The sequence below is a fragment of the Diplotaxodon limnothrissa genome, linkage group LG20 (assembly GCF_057381915.1).
Source record: "Diplotaxodon limnothrissa isolate DT_005_m linkage group LG20, D_limnothrissa_male_GT1.1, whole genome shotgun sequence".
Classification (NCBI taxonomy): domain Eukaryota; kingdom Metazoa; phylum Chordata; class Actinopteri; order Cichliformes; family Cichlidae; genus Diplotaxodon; species Diplotaxodon limnothrissa.
The window spans coordinates 30,457,411-30,475,264 of NC_140615.1; the positions used below are offsets into that span (position 1 = coordinate 30,457,411).

At 40.9% G+C, this 17,854-nt stretch overlaps 2 protein-coding genes across 2 annotated transcripts in view; one reads left to right on the forward strand and one right to left on the reverse strand.

Annotated features, from left to right (window-relative positions):
- The first annotated feature begins 1,276 nt into the window (after positions 1–1,276).
- Positions 1,277–14,745, forward strand: tpx2 (TPX2 microtubule nucleation factor). Its single transcript, XM_085344834.1, has 16 exons — positions 1,277–1,388; positions 4,281–4,403; positions 4,497–4,620; positions 5,251–5,313; positions 5,489–5,593; positions 7,461–7,570; positions 8,424–8,569; positions 8,724–8,895; positions 8,994–9,132; positions 11,252–11,474; positions 11,575–11,670; positions 11,745–11,918; positions 11,999–12,145; positions 12,217–12,328; positions 12,975–13,159; positions 14,635–14,745. Exons 1-16 carry the CDS (start codon positions 1,277–1,279, stop codon positions 14,743–14,745), a joined length of 2,142 nt encoding a protein of 713 aa, XP_085200960.1.
- Positions 14,746–16,888: 2,143 nt separating this feature from the next.
- plod1a (procollagen-lysine, 2-oxoglutarate 5-dioxygenase 1a) overlaps positions 16,889–17,854 on the reverse strand; it is a 29,427-nt gene continuing 28,461 nt past the window's right edge. The window contains exon 19 of the mRNA XM_085345691.1: positions 16,889–17,624. Within this exon, the coding sequence (XP_085201817.1) occupies positions 17,469–17,624 (156 nt within the window). The 3' untranslated portion in view covers positions 16,889–17,468. The remainder of the gene's footprint in view (positions 17,625–17,854) is intronic.

Genomic DNA, 17,854 nt, shown 5'->3' on the forward strand with positions numbered 1-17,854 from the left:
ATACCGAAGGGTCACCGCTGATAGCTCGTGTTGCAGATGTATTACCCTGTATAATACCCACACAAGTTAAAGAGGCAGGGTACACACTGGACAGGTCGCCAGTCTGTCGCAGGGTTAACACATAGGCAGGAACAAAATCAGTCGTGCATTTCATTACTTTATAATTTAGTTGTGTGCGTTTATCTGTATGTGCTATCATACACTGACATCATGATGTGTAACTGCAACGTTTGCTGATTTTTTATTTATTTATTTTTTGTTCCATCATTTTTTTGCATTTTTTTTTTCCTTAGCTGATGAATGTACCCATTTACACTGTTTATAAGACATAAAAGTTTGGAGGAAGAAAAAGTGGCTGCCTATTTAACGATCTTTAAGAGAACGAAAAGAAAGTCACACATTAAACATTTCTACTTTTGGATGATTCAGTTTGTGACACTGAATTTAACAACTTGTGGGTGTGTATTTCTAAAAAATAACAACGTGTATTCAGTATTATGTGGACTGGAGCCGGCGTATTCAAAATTACACACATCACTGTACAAAATCACGCAGATTTTAAGTTTTGTGATTACGTGGTTACGTAATACGTTTTTACATTGCATAAGCCAATAAGTGACAAGTTGGTGAATACAACGTTTGTCATTGGCTGGTTCAAAACAGTGGCAAATTTAAACGCTTCCGTTGAGCGCTGCGCGGCTTGTTTGTTTTCCCTTTTAGTCGCAGTGAGCAAAGACGGTGAGTTTTTGCAGTCATTTACATTATTTATTGCTGCCATATTTTCAGATGTAGTTTTTTAGCTCACTAAAAATATATAGTGTTGCATATTGTTATGTGTATAATGGAGTGAGTTTATAGTTGGGTTTATGTTAATAGTACCTTCTCGTGAAGACGTATGTAACGCTAGCTCGGCAGTTGTTTCCTTATCAGCAATGTTACCGTTTATATTCTGTTTCTATGAAGAAAAAGCGACTCGGAACCGCAATTGCAAAGCTAACGTGACATTACTGTGGGATAAATTCTCGTAGGAGACGAGAAGTAAATGCTTTTGACCTTTTCCAGCCAGTTTGGTCTGTTGTCTTGGCTAACACGGCCAATAGTCTCCCATGAAGCCATAACGATAGAATGCAACCTAGCCGTGGTTTATGTGGGTGCAAGTCACCTCAGTTTGGTTGTTGCAAATAAAACTGTTTTTTGGCTGAAAGATTGATAATTTGAAGTTTGCAATCTTCGTAGTTCCCTGTTTAGTGAGTTGTCGAAGAAATAACCTGAAAACATGGCCGAGAACGAGTCCGGGGATACTTTGGAGCGCTACGAGTTTGATGCCCCGTCCCACGTCGTTGACTTCAAAGAACTAGTGAATGCTGAAACCGACGACAAGTGGTTTGGTAAGTGTCCTCTGCACATCTTTATCCAACAATATGCATTTTAAAGGATACCCTGCTGGGCATACAGCAAGTGGGTGTTGTTATGGAGGGCTACAAAAGCGGATCTAACAGGCAGCGATCACTTTTTGAAGAAGGCTTTTTGGTGACTTGTTTCACAAAAACTTGCGTACGTCATTCCTACCATTTTCCAGTATCCTTTATCTTAGGATGTTGGCTAACAGTTTTAACCAAAGTGTCCACTCGCAGGTCATATTGTCATCTCCAAGTGTTTTGAATGTAGAGAGAGAGTTTAAGCTGAGGAGGTAGAGCAGGTCATCTTTAGTTAGAAAGTTGGTGCTCTGATGCTGGGCTGTTCCAGTCTGTTTGCCTAATATCCTTGGGCAAGATGCAAACCCCGGGTTGCTCTCTGATGCATCCATTGGGGTACTAATGTTTGATATTTGTTGCTTGTGTGAATGGTTGAATGAGGCGGTTTTATAGAATGCTCAGAGCAGAAAAGCGCTGTATATTAACCAGTCAGTTCCTCATTTTACCATTTTACTATTTAATTTCATATTTACAAGAGCTTCAGTGTCCCTGCATATTTATTTTAAGAGTGTTGTATTATATATATATAAAAAAGATCTGTTTTGTAGCCTGTGTGTATCTTTTACATTGAAAATGAGTTTTATTGAAATTTAGTCCAGTTTTTTTAAAATTCAGATTTGTCATGTTGGGTATTTGGTGACTGTGGCGTTCATTTACCTGTGGGATTCCCAAGTACTTTTAACTTTCCTTGATATCTGCAATGTTGCCTTCTGGTAGTGCAACCCACTCGATTCTGACTACCCCCCCTCTCTTTATTACCGTCCAACGACACATCTGCAATCTGGATTATATAGCTGTGTCACTACTGTAGATCCTTGTTGTATAGATCAGTGAATCAATGCCACGTTCACTCCTTGAATACAGCTTCGTGTCCTCCATGAAGCGAAGGTGGCTCCATTCTGTAGTCTGTATCCCTAGCGAGTCTTGTTAATGGTCGGGCTGAGGGGGTTCAGGCCTGTGAAGAACAGCAGTGGGGACAGGGCATCTCATTGGTAAATCCCACAGTTGATGGTAATTTGTGCTACAGGCTTGAAGTTGGCCTCTAGGTGCTGTTTGCCACATCCCCATTGAATTCCCGATGATGTATATAAACACACACCAGTGATTGTTCTTGGAATGGCAATGCATTGTGGTTTGTTGCCTCATAATGGTTGCAAAACCAAAACAAAGACATCAACAGGGCCCTATTCCAGGAAGCATGTTCAACAAACTGTCACAACTAACTGTGAGATTGGTAACTCTGGCATTCTTCTGCAGAGTAGGGTCTCCATTGTAATCCAGAGGACTAGGGAATATTACCACGTGTTAGTCCTGACTGCGGTGTTTTTTAATTGTTTTCTAAAAACTTTTTTTGTGCATTTATGCCTCTATTGGATAGATGAGCAAGAAAGTAGAGAGTAGGGGTGAAGACATGCAGCAAAGGGCTGCAGCTCAAGCATGCGTCGCTGCACTCTGGCCATGTGGCCAATGGTTTGCTGGTCTCTCACTGAGCTAACCAGCACGTCCTGACTGTGATATTTAAAATATGAGGGAGGAAGAGTCGTTTTTAGCTTGGGTCAGATCAGCAGCACTCGAAGTCAACAAACTACTATAGTGTCTTTTTGTTTAATGGAGTTTGATCCTCTATTTCACGGCTATTCAACTAAAAAGTTATTTGGGCTAGATTATTATTATTATTTATTTTTTTGTAGAGATATTTTTGCAGCCAGTAGCAGCAGATCATGATAAATTTCAAACCAACACAAATGTATTGGAAAAACAAGTAATGTTTATTCACTTTGTTCCTTTTAAATCTGGTGACCGCTCACAAATGCACACCTAAAGGTCCATAAAAAAAACATTAAATGAGCTATAACTGAATAGCGTCTGCAGTAGTAGCAATACTTTTTCTTCACATTTGAATTTATAAAAAAAAACAACAGACGTTTTGATAATTCCCTTTCAAAATAAAATAAATATTTTGGTGACTCAGACACATCTTAAAGAGCATTTAACAGAATTTAAAAAAAGAACAATCAATCCTATCAAATGCACAAACCATAGCAGTAACACATATGAATACAACATTTACTGCTGCACACTGAGGGAATACAGGTTTGTTTTAAATCAACACCTGTAATTAGGCATGGCTTGTTAGACATCCCACATTATGTTGATATGTAGGCTACAGTTACCTCTTACATTATTAATGGGAGACGTGACTTTTTTCTGAACAAGAGCGGCAACTTTTGGCTCGTAAGATGTCAGTGTAATCCAAAGGCAGTGGTGAAGTGTCAGTCAGTGAACAACGAGAGCTGCTTTTTATTGAGTTCATGTGTGAAAAGCTTGATTCACATGTGTACGTTGACCCAAACAGAGGATGAGGATGACGACTGCTACTTTCTTAACATTGGGGAACTGGTGCCATGATAGCTTAATGTTTACAACATCACGCTGCATTGTGGGTTGAATGTTGCTAGCCTACTAGGAGTGTTGCATTCACAGTCTACACTATGCTGTAAGAAAAAAAAAAAAAATTCTGCCAGGACCACAGGCAGGGACACTCAGAGGTTGCTTCTGGGCTGCATGTAGCCTGTTTGCCACCATTTGAATAGGCTTGCTCTATTTGATCGTCAGTCCTGAGGATTTGACTGAGCGTTCCATTTAAAGTCAGACTTTATTAGGTTAATGTTTTCTTTTTCTCCTAAACTGGAATGGCCCCTCAGGTGGGATTTCTAACTAAAAAAGTGGGGTTTTACAATCGAATCTGTAGTGTACTAGTGACCAGAATTGAAAAGTTTTGACCATCGAATCTCTCGTGGGCAGAAATGCACGCTGTGGGAGAAAGTGATCATCTTATCACACCTTCGAGACCGGACCAGCTGCATCTGACAAGTGATGAGCCTGAGCATGTGATGTTGTCTCAAACAAACACTGACGGTGACTCTGGTTAGTCAACACCCCCGTGCATCTTTAGTCATTATTTTCTGTCCTTGTAACTTGGTTAATGTGTGACTATCTGTAATTGTTTTTATGTTCCAGGTCCCAGCATATCGGCATCTCCACCTGCAAACATTGTGACGTCCTGGGGTGCTGAACGTCGCACACAGAACGATGTCCGTTCAAAGCAAAGGCCTGTTATTAAAGTCCCTGCACAGCCACGCAGGTACAGTTGATGTAGTTGTTACTTTTGTGTAACCATGTGAAACTTTCACACAAAAGGTTTCTTTCCCACATGATGCACTCAGTAGAAGACTTGTTGGGTTTTGCCAAAGGGGCTGTACACGAGACGGCACTCATGAAATTCTGGCATCCAGTCATTCATTGACAGTTTCCTGTTGTATATCATTTGTATTAAATAGGTTCTACACAAACCCTACATGATAAATATGGACAGATAATTTATTGATCCCACAAAGAAAAGTGTTTTGTTACAGCAGAACGATAAAAAGTAAAAATAGTCGTCACAATAAAAGTGCCACTGGTGCCGAGTGCAGGAAGGAAAGAAGGTGAAAATGAAGCTGGTTCAAAACAGTAAAAGTAAGACTGACATTGTGGAAGAGACAAGTGTAAATACATTAATAAATACTTAATAAATGTGTGGCATTGCATGTATGTATTGGCAACTCCTCTAAGTGGGTGTGCAGTACTCTTTGTACCATGCAGAGTCCAAACCTTAAACACTGCAGCTTCGCTGTCTGATCCAGCCCCTGCGTAAAAACACGATGGTTATAGAACAGCATCTGTGTGTAATCGGTTCAAGTTTGAGAACTGCTTCTGTTCTAATTTATTTTAGAGTTTCAAAGCGTAAAGACATGACCAGCGGTCCAGCTGCACCACCATCAAAGAAATGCAAAGAGTGAGTATTAGAAGTATCCTGTCATCATTCTAAACCTGAAAAAGCTGAGAGTCCAGCACATGCACACTTTCTACCAGTTAGAAAGCTAAGAAACCATCTCTTCACCTTCAGCTTTTTTCTTAGAGTTTTCAGTTACAGCAGTTTAATGTAGATGTCCTGTTGCCCAAAAATCCAGGAGTGAGCAGCTGCTTTCTGGGTTTGGTCCCCGCAGGAGTGAGCGGCTAAATTCAAAGAGAGAACATCAGACCCACGCAGCAGCTTCCACCTCCACACTCACAGAGTAAGACTGTGCCTTACACCTTTATCTATCCTTGAATGTACAATGAGAAAGAACTTGAAATTAATGTTAAAATGCTCTCGGCTGGAAATGTTCAGCATTTGTGTAGAATGATAAAGTAAAACTGGCTCATATGTATTTACTTCATGGTAGAGCGAGCGGTTTTAAGACGGCTAAAAATAAACGGCAGGTTCCAAGTTTGTAAGCAGGACGGAGGGTGAGCTGATACTGGTAACAGAAGGAAGGCTGGAGAGTATAAAACTAGAGAAAAGGATGAAAATCAGATATTTGTTAGTCTTAAAGTGGTTATAAACAGAGAATCTGGACTTGTGAGAAGTGTGTTCAGTTTTCAGTCACATGACCCGACTCACTACCCTCGTGGGTAAAACATTATTCATGACTGTAAATATTAGACGGACTGCTTGGATCATCTGTCCATGGAGGGAAACTTTTTCGGGGGCCTGTGATCATACTGTGCAGCTTTATTTGAATCCCTGAAAGTAGTGATGTCTCTGTGAGAGTCTCACCAGTTTGGTCACCACCATGTAGCTTGTAGAGCACCCCTCACCTTACACTGCTGCCAGGATTAAAGCTTTGAAAGCAGGGACAGATACATGCATTTTGGATCTGGCTGGGTAAATAATGGCGCCGTGTCGGAGGGGAACAACAAATTGTTCATTGTTAAAGCAAAGGTAAGCGCTACATAATGGCTAAAAGACCCACCATACATTAATCTTGTGTTTTGTTACAGTGTATGGCCAGAAAATTTGCATTTGTCACATTAGTGTCGTGTCATAAGTATTTTTCCATTGTCAGGTAAATCATTCCCACAGTGTAAATGAGCTGCTACTGACAGCCTGAGTTATTGTGGAGAAACGGGGATTTGTGTGATTTGGCGTGTGGAGTGGGGTTAGAGAGTTGGTTGGTCTCCAGCTGTTTGAACTCTCCAGCCCGGTCGTTTTGCTTACTGCTGCAGTATCAGTCACTCCTGTGTGCGGCTGTTGTTGAGGCACAGGTAACCGCTGCAGAGTTCTCCTCCTCATGGACAGGTATCAGGCGATACAGCCACATCAGGCCTCACAAAAACAGGTGTTTATATAGTTCTTCCTGCCTTTGGTTGGTTCTTAGCAATCTGTGACATTCAGGAGTCGCCTCATTGTTTTGAAAAAAAAAAACAACAACAAAAAACAGATGACTACACTAAATGTCACAAACCCCTCACATCAGAAAGCTCGCCCTGTGTCGCTCTGCATCCGTCTGCTGCTGCCAAGTCACTTCTAAAACATTCCCTCTTCCGAAACAGCCAAATGCCACAGACATTTATTTTGTGTCAGAGTAGAGATTTTATGTATACCTTATTTGATTTTGACCTTTGACTGTTCTTTGACTGACATTTGTAAAATGGAAACCAATGAGCAGTTCATTTTAAACCCTTTTTTCTCTTTTGATTATTGCTCATAAGTAAAAATAATTTGTCTGATTATGTGATTAATTGACAGGATAGGATGCTTAATAATTACGATGATCAATGGTTGCAGTGTATGAAGTGCTTGAATTTCTCTTGTTCAGGTTTGTTCTGAGTACTGGGCTGACCTCCAGTACTCACATTGTAGGAATCCTTCTTTAAGACAGTACCCCACCCAAACATGTGGGAAGGTGGATGATGGTAGCAGGTGTAGTGTCTGGGATTTGGTGTAAATGAGTCCTTGAGCTTGAGCCAGTCGCCTTTTTTTTTTTTCTTTTCTTTTTTTTTTTTTTAAGTAGTAGGGTCATGAAGAGAACGTTGACATGTTGAGCCTCTAAATGAGAGACGGGGGTACAGATGTACCTTTACTAAAGATTAAAGTCTACAAAAATCTGTGACCCGCAGGCCGAGCACCTCTGAGGAGCTGGAGCTGGAGCGCATCAGGAACCTTCAGAAGGAAGTTGCTCTTCACCGGAAGAAGAATGAGGCCAGCTACAAGGCTGCTCTAGCTGGGAGTGAGTACATGTTTCAGACTGTGGTGCTACAGCCAGTAGTAACACTCTAACTCTAGAACTGCCAACGGGTACGTTTGACCCTTTGGCATTTACCGTAAACAAAACGAGCTGTGAAAAATAAAACCCCCTTCTTTTTTTTTTCATCAGCCTGTGTTTCCAGAAATATTCCTAAAATTTGTTTGTTTGTTTTTTTTGGTGAATTTGTTTTTTAAGAGGGGAGAAATAGTACGACCACTCATACTCTGAACTGTCAAAGATGTCATTGTGACCTATAGAGACTAAAGTAAAATGAAAGTGTTGCTAGGCATGCTGGGTGAACTGAGCAGTCAAGTGTGTGGAGAGAGCAGTCAATCAGATGGTGAAGCAGATGTGTCAGAACTGAGCTGCAGTGTGGGTGGTGCTTCAGGTCCAATCAGCAAAGACGATGTGAAGGAAACGGATGAAACTTGACTGTTTTACTTTTTATAGAAATTAAATGTTTCTTACATTTTTGTAACCTGCTCTGTGGTTAAGTTTACAATGCAGGCAATGAGTTGATCGGTCTGTTTAAGTGTTTTCACACCTCTATTTCAGCACATGTACTACCACATTTTTCACTTTTCATAATGTTCTTATTCAAGTAAATTGTTTAGGTGTCAGTTTTATGTGTTGTACCCTTTGTTTATTGGTTTATTCTCATGTGCATTTTTAAAGGATCTGAGATGACCCAGAAGCGCTGTCTTTGCCATTACTGTTGTTGCAGGTCAAAATGACTCCTGTTAGCAGTTCTGATGAGTTTAGAGTTCTGGGGGTTAAAAGTGTTCACTTTACTTGTTTGGTTTAAAAAAACCAAACCAAACCACTGTCATTTCAGATCCACCACCAAAGAAGACGTTCCTGTCTACAACTGTGCCCAAAGACTTCCACTTCAGTACAGATACCCGTGTTAAGTCCTCCACTTCATGCAACACAGAGAAGGAAGTGGACTTTGTCAGTCAGCTTCGCAAACCGTCCTCCCCAGTAAGTGACACAACTTGCTTTATTGCCAGTTCATTGCAGCCCACTATAAAGTTCATCTTTGTTAACAGCAGCTAAAAGAAACTTGATGAAACATCTGCATATTTAAGCTAAGGTGAGATGGGGGAAAAAAAAAACTGATTATACTTGTTTTCAGGCAAAGGCTCGGAAAGGTGCCACAGTGCCCAAACCTTTCAACCTGTCAACAGGCAACAAGAGAAAGGCGGAAGAGGCGAGCGCTTATGTGCCCATGGCCCAGCAGATCGAGCAGTTCCAGAAGCGAACCCCCACCCGCTACCATATGCACAGTCGTAGAAGTCAAGAGAGAGGTGTGGTGCATGCTGACTCTCTGTGACACTCTTCAGATAAGGGTTAAAAAAAAAACATTATTGCAGGTTTTCATTGTATCTGCATCCTGTTTCAACAGGACCCGCCACAGCAAAGGGGAACCACCTGAAGCTCACTCAGCCCCACTCCCCATACCTGATGACTCGTCAGAGGAGCCGGCCGCCTACTGTTAAGTGCTCTGCTGAGCTGGAGGCTGAGGAGGCGGAAAAACTTGCAAAGTGAGAAGCTTGGCCTTTTCTGGTTGGAGGTTCTTGTAATGTGCCGTCACTTTGTGTTGGGAAACGTGGTTTCACAACAGATTTCTGGTGTTTTGCAAAAAACGTTGTATTTAAAGTGTTCGGGTGACCTGATCCAGTGCTAACTATAAGCAAAAAGGAAAGTTTGAAGCCTAATCTTAAAAGTAGAGAGCGTCTGCCTCCTGAATCCAAACTTGTGTTTGAGGGGAAGGATTTTAAATCAGAATCTGGAGCCACTAAAGAGAAGCCAGTGTGTGCTCTCTTACTTTCTAGTCCCTGTCAGTACTTTTGGTGCAGTATATTTGGCATCAACTGAAGGTTTTTCATGCAGTGTTTAGGACAGCCTGACAATAATGACTTACAATAGCATAGAAATAATAAATGCACTAAGATGTTTCAGATGAGCCATTGTAAACCTCCTCCTTTTGCTAACACATGGAAAATGTGGCATTGCAGGGTTTCTTTAAGGACTGTTATTATACAAAATACAGCTGATTATTTAGGAATCATGGATCAGTATGTGCATGGCTGCAGCTTCAACAGTTACAGAGGCCAAAATGCTGAAATGTCTTGATTGATGTGACGTGTTTTTGCCGCTACAGTTGTAGTTTGTGGCAGAAGCTACTGTAACACTTCTGGAGTCGTTACAGTATACTAGGACCAGTTAGGTTCGACTACTAGAGCAGTAATGAGCGTAGCATGTAATAAAGACCACAGACCAGTAAATACGTTTAAATTGCCGGCTTATTATTTTGTGAAGACAGAGAATAGACAGTTATAGACACATTACATAAAACATTCAACATCACACATTTAAGGAAAACAAGATGTTTTCTTTCCCCTTCTTAGTTCAGTATGTTCTGTTAGTTCATCCTATTTATCTCAAAACCTTTTATTTGGCTTTAGAAGGATGTTATTCTCAACCTAGGTTATTGTTTTATTTATTTCAAGTTCTAAGTTCAAGTTTATCCTTTGATCTATTTGCATTAACACTGTGTTATTTTAAATCAAGTTCAGTTCTTTAGGCCCAAGATTTAATTTAATCTTGGTCTAGGTTCACCTTTAAATTCTCAACCAGTTCTTATTTTGTTTTAACCCAACAAAATTATTTACACTTCCATTAACACCATTACAGCATTAAAATGTAAGGTTGACCAAAATAAATTACAAAAATAAATAAATAAATGTAAAACTGAAAACAATTCAGCAAAAGGCTGAATAAATCCCTTAAACAAACAAAAGAAAGTTTTCTTTGTGTCCTTTAACTATTAATCCTGGAATTGCTCCGAATGATTATCCAGTGCTTTGAAAAGTCCGCTGTTCTTTTGCAGAGGTGTATGGATTAATCCTACCAGTTTTATCAGCGAAAGAGCTCAACGTCCAGCAGGGGGCGTTTTCCTTTTTCCTGCTCGGTACAGTTCAATGGGTCCGTGGGTGGCTCGCCATCTTGTTTCTCGCTCAGCGGATCAAACTCCGATTCTAGCTCAGCATTTCCCGATCCAAACCTTAATGGCCAAGTCCCGTTCGGTTATGTTCACAACGTCACCAAGGCAAGGACAGGTCGGAAAAACAAAAATACATTCTCCAGAGTACAAAAATGGCTTTAAGTAGATTTTTGGCTTATTTTTACTATTTTTTCACTCATTTAAGCAGCAGCTCTGCAAGGACTGTCTGCATTTCTCCCTCTCGAGCATCAAAAAGAAGGAACAACCCGATTGGGTGTGGCTAATCACAGGAGTCACGCTGCAGCGTGCCCTTTCACAATAAGAGTCTCAACACATATTTTAGCCATTTTACCTGAATTAACATAAAACACCATGAATTAGCAAGTTCTGTACCATTTTAACATGTTTTTAAACACAAATGAAATCCTATACCATGAATTATATCATTGCTGATGTTTTTAATGAATTTTCTAACCATTATGATCTATTTATTGACTATTTATCACCTGTAATATATTTCTTATGACTGTTTTTACTAACAGGCTTTTATTTGTTAGCTATGTTAACCAGGGTTACACTACGTTTGGGTCACTTCACTGTGACAGCGTTACATTTTGATCTAGTGACCATTGACTAATGTTGGCTTTTAAACGCAGCTTTAAAATCAAGGCGCTGGAGCTGAACAGGAAGATACTGGAGAGTGCAGAGGACCTAAAAAAGCCAGCAGTGAAGGAGCCCACCGTACCCGAAGGCTTCGAGCTGGAGATTGAAAAAAGGCTCCAGGAGAGGCAGGCCACAAAGAAGCCCCAGGAGGATGACGAAAAGCCCCAGAACTTTAAAGCCAAGCCTCTGCCCAAAAAGGTTCTGGAAGGAGTTGTGGTGAGTTTAAACACTGATGAGTTTCAAAGTTGTTTTTTCATTGCAGAAAGGCAGATTTTACTGTGTGGGAATACTGTTTTAAGAATCCTCTCATCAACAGGGACTGCCAGAAAAGAAAGTTGCAAATCCGACTGTTCCCGAGTCTCCTGCCTTTGCCCTCAAGAAGAGAGTTCGACTAGATCGCAAGGTCGAGGAGGTAAGGACGTGTGTCTTTGCTATGGCTCTGTGCACCATCTACTGCAGCTATACCCATAAAACTGTCTTTGTCAGGTCAAGCAGCCGTCACCAGTTAAGGCCCCCCCAGTGCCTCACTTCGGCCTGCCCTTTCAGCCCCGGCTACCTGAGAACCACCATGTGGAGGTCTGTCCTTTCTCCTTTGAGCAGAGGGAGCGTGAAAGAAAAGCCTTGAGAGAGAAAAAGTTGGAGGAAAAGCGAAACGAAGAGGTAGTCTGACTTTCAGTCTGTCGTCGAGAGTTTCACAGTACAGAGTTACTGAGTGACTCTGTCGCCTGAATATTTTCCAGATACCACAGTTTAAGGCCCAGCCGCTGCCTGACTTTGACAGTGTGGTCCTGCCAGAGAAGAAGAAGCTGGAGCCTACCAAGCCTGAGCCTTTTAGGCTGCTTCTGGATGAACGGGGAACTGTGAAGAACAGTCGCTGGGAGCAGATGGTATGATGGGATTTTTCACTTTATTTTCATTTTTTTATTTGAATAACACTCACAACATCTGTACCTCACAGGTGAAAGAAGAACAGAAACATCAAGAGGAAGCAGCAGTATTTAAAGCTCGGCCCAACACCGTCATTCACAAGGAGCCTTTCAGGCCCAAGAAAGAGGCCCGGCCTGCAGTGGGTAAGGACGCTCAGTTTAGACTAAAACAGATCCTTTGTGTTTATTATCATTGCTGTGATGCATGATGGGAGGTTGCAGCTGTATAGAGATTGTCTGTTGTTCTGTTGTCACATCTCCTTTCCTCAGCTGAATGCCACATTTGCCAAAATGTTCAAATGACAGTCTGACAAACTATAAAGCAGTTTATGCTTTATAATTTCTCTCTCTGAGGAATGTCAATGACAAATATGAGCGTTATATTGCTCTTAGCAAATCAGATTACCTGGAGACTCCACCTAGGCACAGAGGTGTTTGCTTCAGCTGACATGTAGAACGCTGCGATACAGCTGCAGCCACATGTCTGCGCTTTGTTGTTGCTGCGAGTATTCAGTGCAATTATCAGAAAAGCAGTTTTGAGTTTGATTATCAAACACTGGAGCCACATTTACTGGCTCTTGATAAATATCTCACTATTGTCTGATTGATCTGAGAATGACTAATGGATGATAAAAGTAATGGGCAGGTGCAGCGCTGGTGTTGAATACTGTCTGAAAATTGCATGTGTCTTGAAGAGTGCTTCAGCTTTGCTGAGGCTGAACCACTCTTCAAGGTTGTGTCACTCACTGTGTCCTCTGTCTTCACTGTCATCTGTCACTGCACTCTGAAGGCAATAATTCTTCCATAGTTGTAGAGGCCTTTGAACTGGCAACAGAGCGGCGTGCCCGAGAGTGGCAGGAGTACGAGCGAGTGACCAGTGAGAAGGAGGTTCTGCGGGCGCACATGGAGGCAGAGCAGAGACGAGAAGAAGAGCAGAGACAGAAGGAGGAGGTTGCCCGGCTGCGACAAGAGCAGGTAACTGCAGAAAGTATCAGCAGCGCCTGGTGCTGGTGTGTGTAGATCTAGAGCTACAGATGGATAGAAAAATGCACGTTTGGCAGCTCACACAGCCCCCAGTTTTGAACAAAGACTGTTAACACAACAGCAGCAGTGATGATGATGACGACGCTGGCACAGTTTAAGGTGCAGCTACAGTCTGTTTATACACTGCAAAGAGGCGGAGCTGCTACTGAGACGCTGAGCTCAGGTTAAGTGAAAGAAAACGACCGTCCAAAACAGCAGCGCTGCTCCTGTGGTCACCATTAAAACCTTTACTGGGAAACTATCAGAGGAAGTCTTTGGTAACATTTGCACATTCCAGTGTTCTTCAGCTAACCCTCTGACTTGGACAGAGCACTGAGATATATATATGTGTGTGTGTGTGTGTATATGTGTGTGTATATATATAGATAGATAGATAGATAGATAGATAGAGATATATATATATATATATATATATATATATATATATATATATATATAAATAAATAAATAAATAAATAAATAAATAAATATATATATATATATATATATATATATATATATATATATATATATATATATATATATATATATATATATATATATATATATATATATATAAAAAAATAAAAATAAAAATAAATATAAGAGATATATATATGAGAGATATATATTGACAGACGGACAAAATGGTGGTGGCTAACCAACCGGACATAGTGGTGGTAGACAAACAGAAGAAGACGGCCGTAGTGATCGATGTAGCGGTTCCGAATGACAGCAATATCAGGAAGAAGGAACACGAGAAGCTGGAGAAATACCAAGGGCTCAGAGAAGAGCTCGAGAGGATGTGGAGGGTGAAGGTAACGGTGGTCCCCGTGGTAATCGGAGCACTAGGTGCGGTGACTCCCAAGCTAGGCGAGTGGCTCCAGCAGATCCCGGGAATAACATCGGAGATCTCTGTCCAGAAGAGCGCAGTCCTGGGAACAGCTAAGATACTGCGCAGGACCCTCAAGCTCCCAGGCCTCTGGTAGAGGACCCGAGCTTGAAGGATAAACCGCCCGCAGGGGCGTGCTGGGTGTTTATATATATATATATAGATAGATAGATAGATAGATATATATGTATATGTGTGTGTATATGTATGTGTATATATATATATACACACACACACACACACACACACACGTGTGTGTGTATGTATGTGTACATACATACTCAATGTCATTTTATTAACACAGCACCAAATCACAACAGTTGCCACAAGGTGCTTCATATCAAATATCAACCATAAGGCCGTGCCACGTCCCAGTAGGATGACCTGTGTGACAGACAGTTTGAGCTGGTCGTGTGAAACGCTGCACAGTCATTACAGGGCTCCGTGTAATGATACTGTATACTTGTATGTTATTGTGCTATCAGTACTTTACAGCCTGTCTGTGGTCTGACACAGTGTATGTCACACTTTGCAGGTGCACAAAGCTCAGCCCATCAGACACTACAAACCTGTAGCTGTGAAGAAGAGCGAAGTTCCTCTTACAGTCCCGGAGTCTCCAAACTTCTCTGATCGCTTCCGCTTGTGACCACTTTTGTTGTGAAATGTAACATTACCACAGAAATCTCTGACCTGAAATTTTGTTTTTACATTGCTTTTACATTTTTCTTTTTTTCCATTTTTAGCTTTGTATTTTAACTGCTTGATGTACACTTATTAATGTGACTGTTTTAAATTACAGAATAAAACTTCATCTACACCCACCAATAGTTATTGGCCTGTTAACTGCTGAGTTTGTTCTGTCAGATTGTTTGACATCAGCACAAAGTTGCCAGTTTATTTGCTAAAGAGCTCTTTTTGTGATTGGCCAGGAACTGGAGTGCTATACAAATAAAATAACTTGTGCGTCCATGGGGAAGAATTATTACAAAGTTTAATATCTAAATTTTAACACTTGGCATCAGACTTCTCCTGGTTGGCTGGTTTCCTGATGGTGCTCTCAGCTGAACCACCAAACCAGAGGCGCTGTTTCATAAGACGAGCCCTCTCACTGAGCACTGCTGAGACTTTTAATCATCATTATTCTTAAATATGTTTATACACACAACTTGATGGTTTTGAGTCAGACCGTTCAGTGAGACTGAACCTCACTGTCCTATAAATTTAAGCTCATGAACATCCGTTTCAAGAATAAAAGTGAGCTGTGATTCCAATTAGGGCTGCCACAAACGATTATTTTGATAGTCGACTAGTCACCGATTATTTTTGCGATTAGTCGACTAATCAGATCATCATCCATTGGACATACAGCATACAGCTTATTGCACCAGCAGCATCTGGTCTTATATAACTATCATTAGCTTACAGCTTGAAGTGTTTGTGCTAACTAAAAATAAAGACAAGATGGTAGTTTATTAATTTTTAATGAAATTTGCAGATTGTTTCGGTGAAGTTTAATAAACTCCTTGCTTTCTAAAATATAACAGGACACCGGAGTATATTATCCAGCGTCTCAAACTTCTGATGATCAGCTGTCTGCTTGAAGTTTATTTAGCTGTGCAAAAACTATAACTTTAATCTTAGCCAAACCGATTTACTCAGGAACAAATAAAATACTAAAGAAAGCCAAACAATAACATTTTAAGTTATCTAAGTGACTTATATATCATGTTTAACCTGAGTAGCGAAAGACGGCGGTGGGTTTGAAAACGATTTGCCGGGAGTCCGGTGTTCTCACGGCTCTAGTTAGCCTTGCCCCCGCCTAGCTAACGAGCTAGTGGGTAACAGACGCCTCCGAAAACGTCGGAGAGCCTTTGAAAATATGTGGTGTCTTGATAAACTGAGCAGATATTTGAGGTTTACACAGCTACATTCTCGCCTGAAAATATGTTAAACGTTTATTTTGTGACCCAGAAAGAATAATAAGAGTAAAGTTAAAACTAACTAGCTGCCGCCATTGTTGACAGCTGCGCTATGAATTCTGGGACACAGCTTCTTCTTCTTCGGGGTTTAACGGCAGCTGGCATCCTTGTACATGCAGTGCTGCCATCTTCTGTTTCAGTCCGTTATTACACCCTTAAATCCTACTACTCATTCCTGCGTCCTTTGTGATCTTACAAAGCTTCAAACGATGCGTCGACTATTAAATTAGTCGTCGACGATTTTAATAGTCGACATAATCGTGACTAGTCGACTAATCGTGGCAGCCCTAATTCCAATATGAAACTTCTCAGTGTGGCTTTTATCTAATACAGTACAAAACAGGCTTTGGAGTGTCTGAATAAAGCTGCTTTAGCTACAGTAAAGATATATTTGCTGACGTAAAATCAAGCAAAACTTATTTTTACAAATCAAAGGTAAGCTGCCTGCAATGAAGTTCAGCTGAAAACATGACTTGTGTTACTACACAAGCTGCCATCTGGATGGCCCAATAAAACTAATGGGTCCAAGCATTTACAGGCTTCCTATGCCTGACCCACGTTGGTTTTTGCAGCGTTACCTCTTTAAAAAAACAGAACTGAGATCAAAGAAATGCAAAATAAACCAATTAAACATCCAGCTGTCCATCGATCCAGCACCATGAATGCTGAATGACACAGCTTCTCCAGCAACAGATGCTGCCATTCTGTGAGCTCTTGGTGATTTCAGCACTGCAAGTATTCTAAAGTCAAAATGAACATACGGTATTATAAAATGTATTTAAAAAAAAAAAAAAAAAAAGTCATCTCCTGTGTGTTTGTGACGTCTTTATGTGCACGCTTATCCACAACCTCACTTCCTCCTTTCACATAAGAAGTGTGTGAGCTATGACATCACCTATTGGTTTCTTAAATATCCCTTTGAAGCTGTTCAAAAACCTGACAAGAAGTGGTGCACCTTACAGAAATGCTTAATTATGACAAAACCTATGAACAAATAGATAACTTAGGCCTTTCAAACCTCAGTGAGCCAGTCAACAATTATTCAAATTACACCTTTGATGGTTACTGGCCTGAATACAAATGAGCATATGATGGGTAACACCTGCAGACTGCTGCTGAAAAATACTCATGGGCAAAAGATCACTTTAAATAAAAGTTCTCATCTTAAGTGGTGATAAAATTGTGTTTTTCATGTTTCACTACAGAAAAGTTTGTCTAATGCAGCTAATAGTTAATCACCGTGTGAGTGTGACAGAAGCCATATCAGAATAAAGGAAATGAGTTGATGAAAACAAAAACAATTCTGCTTTAAATCGGATAATGCAGAGAATGATGCTGGACCATGTGGTCAATGTGTCCCGCTTGGTCAAGTTCAGCCATCTTTGTGAGCTCAGGGATCCACAAAGGACACTGCGATGTAGCGGACACCGGCGGTGGTGGGCAGACCTTCGTGGTAGTGGGTGAGACGGCCCGGGTGCAGAAGGGCCCAGCCTTTACGAGGAGCCTGAATGGAGCAGTCATAGCGGAGGAACCTGCATCCACCACCCTGCAGCCAAGAAACAGTACATATCAACAGCTGATGGCTGTGGCAGTTTTATGATCATTAACAACCCTTCAACAATTTCCTGAGCTCTTCATTAACAGAAATGATACAAAAGCCTTTTTTTCTATGCCTCACTGCCACAAACTGAAGAGGACAATCAACATTCAGATTTGGGCTGCTGGTAAACCAGCTGTTTGTCTTTTAATGTTTGCATGAAGAATGGGTTTATTTCA

Coding starts and splice junctions, on each gene's coding strand:
- tpx2 (XM_085344834.1), top strand. CDS start 1,277: ATGGCCGAGAACGAGTCCGGGGATACTTTGGAGCGCTACGAGTTTGAT. Junction 5,594..7,460: donor TCCACCTCCACACTCACAGA/GTAAGACTGTGC, acceptor TGTGACCCGCAG/GCCGAGCACCTCTGAGGAGC. Junction 8,896..8,993: donor TCGTAGAAGTCAAGAGAGAG/GTGTGGTGCATG, acceptor CTGTTTCAACAG/GACCCGCCACAGCAAAGGGG.